Source organism: Danio rerio, chromosome 15, assembly GCF_049306965.1.
Source record: "Danio rerio strain Tuebingen ecotype United States chromosome 15, GRCz12tu, whole genome shotgun sequence".
Lineage (NCBI taxonomy): Eukaryota > Metazoa > Chordata > Actinopteri > Cypriniformes > Danionidae > Danio > Danio rerio.
In genome coordinates this window covers 42,684,091-42,691,251 of record NC_133190.1, presented here as the reverse complement: position 1 = coordinate 42,691,251, position 7,161 = coordinate 42,684,091, and the positions used below count along the sequence as shown (strand labels likewise).

The window sequence follows — 7,161 nt, the reverse complement described above, 5'->3', positions numbered from 1 at the left end:
GTGGTTTTACAAAATTCAAAAGAAAGTAGGAGAAATGAGAAGTGTAGGAAAAAACAGGAGAGAGGAGATAATAATATCTAGGATGAGATTTGGACACACAAAATTAAATAGTACACTTTTTAAAATGGGTAAACATGGTACAGGACAATGTGAGTTCTGTGGGCAAGAAGAGACGGTAGAACATGTTATACAGTACACTGCATGAAGTATGAAGACGAAAGGAGAGAACTTGGTAAGAATTTAGAAGAGATAAGAGTTGAATTCAAATTAGATGACGTTCTACAAAATAACTCAGGAAATACATGTTTTACCTGTTTATTGCAATAGCTAAAAAAATCTCATTTATGGGAGAGGATTTAATCAAAGAAAGCGGTAGGTGAGGGTTAAGTCATAGTGATCCACACTCCATACCAGTTGGTGGCGGAAATACACCATTTTGTTGTTTGTCAATCGCCATTGAATTGAAGAAGAAGAAGGCACGACTCGGAAGTGCATTGAGCGGAAGTGGTTTTTTTCTCGCTCCTCGTGTCGCTCTTCCTTTCCGCCTGCTCGAGTGCGCCATTCACACACACGCTGCGAAGGTAACGCTAGAAAACATGTTTTAAAGCTTTTATTTCCCTGTTTCCCTCACCAAAGTATATAAAAACGGCTGTTAACAACCTTATCTGCGTGTTTTAACCTAAAAATTGTAGATATGTGTGGTCAAAATGATGAGTTTGAGCGTCTTTATGAGCCGTCCATGAGCCGCTGTCTTTCCCGAAGAAGACCAAGAGCGAACCCGCATGCCTGAGTGCTGAGATAGCTTGTTTGTTTTGTATTATTTAAAGGAATTAGTTGAGTTATATGCATATTTTTGGTCTTCCGCTTGAGTTTAAATGCACAAAATAAATAATTTGTTGGCATTTAGTAATGTCATATAGACGTCAGATTGTAATGTATTTTAATCTCCCTCCATGTAACTTATGCTTCGTTTATAATAGACTTTTGAGTTTTGCTTAACTTTTAGGTTACCGCTAATATAAAAAGCAATTAGACAGTCTTGATCTTTTGTTGTTGCACTGATATATTTTTTGGGAATAGCCAAAATCCATTGTATGGGTCTAAATATATTCGATTATTTGATGCATAAAAAGTATTATAATTTAAAGTAGTGGCATCAAGTTCTTTCCCTAAATTGATCTAAACTGAATAATGACTAACGTAAGTAATGTATATTGCTAAGAATAGGATTTTGACAACTTTAAAGGTGCTTTTTCTCAATAATTTTTTAACCCTCAGATTCAAAATTTTCAAGTTGTCGTAAACGCTCTCCTATTTTAACAAACTACATGAATGGAAAGCATTTTTCTAAATATGAATCTGCATTTCCAAATATGAACTTTTTTACTTTTGTGATCTATTTGCTCTATCTAGCTAATGACTATAAAAGTATTGTTTACAGTCTATCCAATAATGCTAATGTTGTTTTGAAGTCAAACTCTCAGTACATGCGATTTCAGACTGAATATTCAATTTAGCATGCTAAGCATTATAGGGGCCGCTTCACAAGTTGTCACTAAACAAATGAGCGAATATAAACCCAACTGTACCTCAATTTGATCAGTGACAACTTGTGACATGCTCCATATATTGTATAGTGAAATCATATTAGCAGCCAATGACTGAGTACAACATTGATCACAGTCTGTTAAATAATTCTAATGTTGTTTTGAAGTCATACATGCATGTGTTTTCAGACTGAATATTCAAAGTAGTGTGGTTATCAATTAATAGAGGAAAGTTGGTTTTATATTGAGACATTCGTTCAGTGATGACTTGTGGCATGATCACTATATTGTTTATCATGGCACTTTGAAGATTTGGTCTGAAATCACATGTGACTATGACTTCAAAACAACATTAGCACTGTTTATTTGACTGTGAGCTATGTTGTACTTTAATAGTCATTGGCTGCCAATATTATTTCTCTATGTAGAATTAGCAAAAGATACTTAACTGAAATTATATTATTGAGAAAGTCTGAATGGGTGAGTATATTAACTTTATCTCAATTCGTGAATTATGGTCACAGATGTTTGTGAGGGCTTGTGTTAATGTCTTCTTACAGAAATATTCTTTATTTTCCTCTAAAGATGGCTGAAGATTGGGAGGCTGCACCAGCTGTTGCTGAAACCCCAGAGATCAAACTCTTTGGCAAGTGGAGCACAGATGATGTACAGATCAATGACATCTCCCTGCAGGTATGGTGGACAAATGTGATATGAAGTTTTGTCAAGTTTGATTAGGTGTGATAAGTTTGAAAATCGCCTTTTAAAGTACAATTTGTTGAACACTTAGATGAGATATTTATGCATTAATACTTTAATCCTTAAAAATAAGTCAAACTGTTTTAGATTTTTCTCATGCATTTATTGTTGTTTATGTCCTTATTGTTTTGAACTGTTTATTATAGATAAGTGTTTAAACTTAGAGTTATTTCTCTAAACAGGTAATTCTGTTTTGTCAGTTTCATTTGTTTTTGCAGTGAAATGATCTTGCTTAAGAGGCAATTAACTCAAAATAGTCTCATGCATACTTATTGCATTTTATAACATTAAAAATACAATCATTGTTTAAATACAAATTGTATGTTATGCAAGTCAATGAAGATACTGGATAACCTGTTTGTTAGTATTGTTTGAGATTAGGGCTGGGCGATCAAAAATCATATCCTGGTATTTTTAGGAGGAATGACGGTATACGATATCTATGCAGTAGTTTCCCATAAATGGTTACTTGAGAGTTAAAACTTAATTAAACGTTTTTTTGAGCAAAATATAATTCAAACACGGGCTTCCCTCCCTGCTTACAAATAAACAATTGCACAAAAATAACAGCTGCACAGAATTTTTAATAAATAAAGCACAGTGCAGGTTTTTCTCCTGCTGAAAAGTGTTGCACAACATTTTAAATTATAAAAAAATTGTTTGATAAATACAGTTTTTTTTCATGCTTAACACTATACAGAGTGTTCTTTATGTGCGTAAAACAAAGTAAACAGAACCATAGAAAACAGCTACATTGTCAGAGCAAAAAAAGAAACACTTAAATAGTAACACTACAAAAATATTGTAGGATGGAAAAGAACCACAATAAATGTAAATATGAAACAGTATTTTGTGTCACATACAGTGTTATAAGTAATCCTGTATGCCAACAGTTGTGTGATTTATAAACAACAATTAAATCAGCTGTATATGTGCTTTTATTTACGCATTTACATGTATGTATTGTGCACAATTATTAAACAGGGCACATATGGAAAATATCGAAAGAAGTCTTTTTAATCCATTTAAAAACCCGACACATTTTCTTTTGATTTGACTAAACTTGTGTTACTAGTAAATATTAAATAAGTAGATGAAAATGAGCAGACTAAAGATATGAGAAGTAACAAAATAGTTTGAGTATTGTGATGAAATGCTGGTTAAGCATATAAATGTAAACAGTCATTATAACAGAGCAGAACGCAGAGCTAGATGTGTTATAGCGTAAATGTAAAGAAGAGACCATCGTGTAATAGATACTGAACTTATAATCAGTAAATATGAGGTTTCACTTTCAAAATGCGGTATAAATTCCTTCCATTTTGGCGATTTAATTCTTCTGAACACATTCAGGTGCTGCTTTTCAATGTGACAAGGCTTTTATGTTCGTTCTTGCTGTCATTTGCGGATGAAATGATCGATGAAAGGTTTCTGATAAATCGATGTGACATCTGCAGGCTCTGTGTGACGTGTGTGCATGCGAGGCGAGTCAGATTTATCCGGGAGTCAGATTTCGATATGACACCGGCACTGCGTGTTCCTCCATGTCGAGTCACTGATGGGTCGTTCTTGAACGATTCGTTCATTTTGAACAAATCTTTTGTAAGACTCATGGAGTGAATCATTCATTTGTGCATGTGCACATTTGTGCAGTTGGAGCTCGCGTGCTACCTTGGAGTGGTCTGTTTCACGCAAAATGCGCACCTGTGTCCTCAAACCATATCAATATGAACGATATTGGATAATACCGCATCGTGTTGGGGAATTATATCAATATATAGCCCAGCCCTATTTGAGATTATTTTAAATGATTAGCTTTGGATAAATGCATTACGCTGACTGACAAAGCATGATCAAATGTCCTACATTATAACAGTCATCTAAATTAAAAATATGAATAGATTACAGAGCAAACAGGGTCGGTGTAATTGGGTTTGTCAAAAAAAAAAAAAAAAGTAAAATCTTTACAAAGCAAATCCTAGATGTCTACACTTATTCATATTAAAACATTTTGGATGCTCAAAAGTAACTAAATTATCAATTGAATAGTGTAGAGTGTAGGAAATAAATGTGGGTCGTTGATCATGTTGATGAGTTTATAGTCTGTAGAAATTTGTGCATAACTCTACATCGGTCTCTCTTTTAATAGGATTACATTGCCGTGAAGGAGAAATACGCCAAATACCTCCCTCATTCCAGCGGCAGATACGCAGCCAAGCGTTTCCGTAAGGCTCAGTGTCCCATTGTGGAGCGCGTCACTAACTCCATGATGATGCACGGACGCAACAACGGCAAGAAACTGCTGACCGTTCGCATCGTCAAGCACGCTTTTGAGATCATCCACCTGCTCACTGGCGAGGTGAGAGATTTACTGTGGTAGAGTTTACATAATTGATGCGGTGTATAATGGCCTCATAAATGTTTTGTGGATTGAAAGTTTTGGAACTTTTTTTCTGTAATGTTTTATATCTTAACCATTTGTTTTTCCCTTTCAGAATCCTCTGCAGATTCTGGTAAACGCCATCATCAACAGTGGCCCTCGTGAGGACTCCACCCGTATCGGACGTGCTGGAACCGTGAGGAGACAGGCTGTTGATGTGTCCCCCCTGCGCAGAGTCAACCAGGTGCAATATTTATTTGATTATTTTTCTTTTTCTAAATCTTGTAGTGCTCTTTAGCACTGTAAAAATGCAGTGTTCCACACAATTAATTGATGTTTTCACAATACAAATCAATTATCTTAACTGTTAATATTAAATGGGTTTCCCAGTGTTGGGTTGCACCTTAAAGGGCGTCCGCTGCGTAAAACATATGCTAGATCAGTTGGCAGTTCATTCTGATGTGGTGACCCCTGATTAATAAAAGGACTACGCCCAGAAGAAAATGAATGAATAATAAATGCCTTGAACATAAAACAATTAAGTTGTCTAAAAAAAGCTCAAGAATAGTTTCAGCTTGTTTTAAATCATTTGAACAAGCAGGATTTTTTCTTGAATGAAGTGGAAGTTTAAATAAAGAGACAAAAAAGGTTTAAATAGCTAAAGTTTAATATTCCAAATCTTATGTTAGGTGTACTAGTTCTACATTTACTGTAAGATCTGAATGTGTTTCTCAAAAGCATTGTAAACCTAAATTCATTGTGTTGACCATTGGTGGCTGTGTTTTTCTTTTATTTATTTAGGAGTTACTGTGTTTTGGGGAAATGCAGCAGTAAAGTAATTTTCATTAAAGGGTTTTTGTTTGCAAATTTTTGTTACATTGTGAATTTGGAGGCTTTTGGTAACCTAGCAAAAAGTAGTTAAGCAATTTTATTAAAGTCAGCCTAAGAAAATATACTACTCAGAGGAGTTGTGTCTGTTACTGCGCCAGACAAACAAGCAAAGCTAAATTTTCAATTAGCGAAAAAAAAAATCGCTTTCAAGTGGTTTAAATCTGTTTGAAGAAACCAATTTCAACTTTTCAGTATTTCAGCACTTTAAAATGTTCCTTCAACGAGGATTGTATTAACTTGCATGAACTAAGATTGAACAATAGTTGTATAGCATTTATTATTTATTGTTCAACATTTTCTGATGCATAATTACAATTTAATGTTGTGTTTGTCAAATGCACTGAGGTAACAAGAACTACTGACGGTTATTAATTAATGTTATTAAAGATGAATAAATGCTGTCATGTATATTTCATTGTTTATGTTAGTAAGTGGGCATGGGACAATAACTGCTCTTGGGTAAACAGCCATTCGGGAAAGTCAAGGTTTTAAAACCGCCAATATTTTCGGCTATATCGTCCCTATGGTATATATAAGACTTATTTACTTTTTTTAGGACTACAGTATCTCCAGTAAAAAAGATGCCAAAAATGCTTTTAAAATTGTAAAGAAATATGTGTTTTAAAAACTAATGAAGACAGATGCAGAAGTCAATAATTAATTTGAATGATTTTGCTTGACATGTTTAGTGTTCCCAAGTATTTTAAATGTTTTCAAAAGAAAATATATTGTGTTCAAAGGTGGAAAAAAAGTTTAGTTTTTTACCCAGACATTTAAAAAGAATATATTTTAGAGCAATAATCACAATACTGTGAAACCATGATTTTTATCCAAGGTTGTCATACCGTCAGAATCATATACTGGCCCTTGCCTAGTAGTAAGTACATCGAATCTAATTGTAAAATTTTGCTATGTGGTTTACATTTTTCGATTAAGTGTTTGCTTAGAATAATGAAAAGTTAAAATTGTAGGAGCCTATAAACTTGCAACTGCATAAAAGTGCTGATTTCTGAGAAAGTCATCAAAATGTACTTGCATTATAGATTTGGGAGCATATGAAATCAAAACCTACCAAAAAGACAACAACACTCAGTCATATGTGACATGCAGACTGTCAGTTGTTTGCAATTCTGACTTGTTGTTCTAAATTGTGAGGAACAAGTCAAATCTGTGAGAGTGGTGAATCACAGTTAAACATTTCCCCCTGACAGAAACAAGTTTAGTGTGAAAGAGGTGGCTTATTGTGTGTTGTGTTTTCAGGCCATCTGGCTGCTCTGCACTGGTGCAAGAGAAGCTGCTTTCAGGAACATCAAGACCATCGCAGAGTGTCTTGCTGACGAGCTCATCAACGCTGCCAAGGTGAGAGAGATCATCTGATTGGAGCTTTTCACTCTTACTATCTTAACACATTTATTTGTTTATTTATTTGGTTTCTGTTGTAACGTTCTCTCTGTTTATTGCAGGGTTCCTCCAACTCTTACGCCATCAAGAAGAAAGATGAGCTGGAGAGAGTGGCCAAGTCTAACCGCTAATCTCCATTTTGTATAAAATCGGATTACATTAAAAGAGGAAGAGTTAAACCTA

General features: G+C 34.5%; 1 protein-coding gene across 1 annotated transcript; it reads left to right on the top strand.

Annotated features, from left to right (window-relative positions):
* The first annotated feature begins 548 nt into the window (after positions 1 to 548).
* Positions 549 to 7,161, top strand: rps5 (ribosomal protein S5). Its single transcript, NM_173232.1, is given in 6 exon segments — positions 549 to 581; positions 2,133 to 2,240; positions 4,456 to 4,665; positions 4,802 to 4,930; positions 6,838 to 6,936; positions 7,041 to 7,161. Coding segments are annotated over 5 exon segments (615 nt in total). The 5' UTR covers positions 549 to 581; the 3' UTR covers positions 7,110 to 7,161.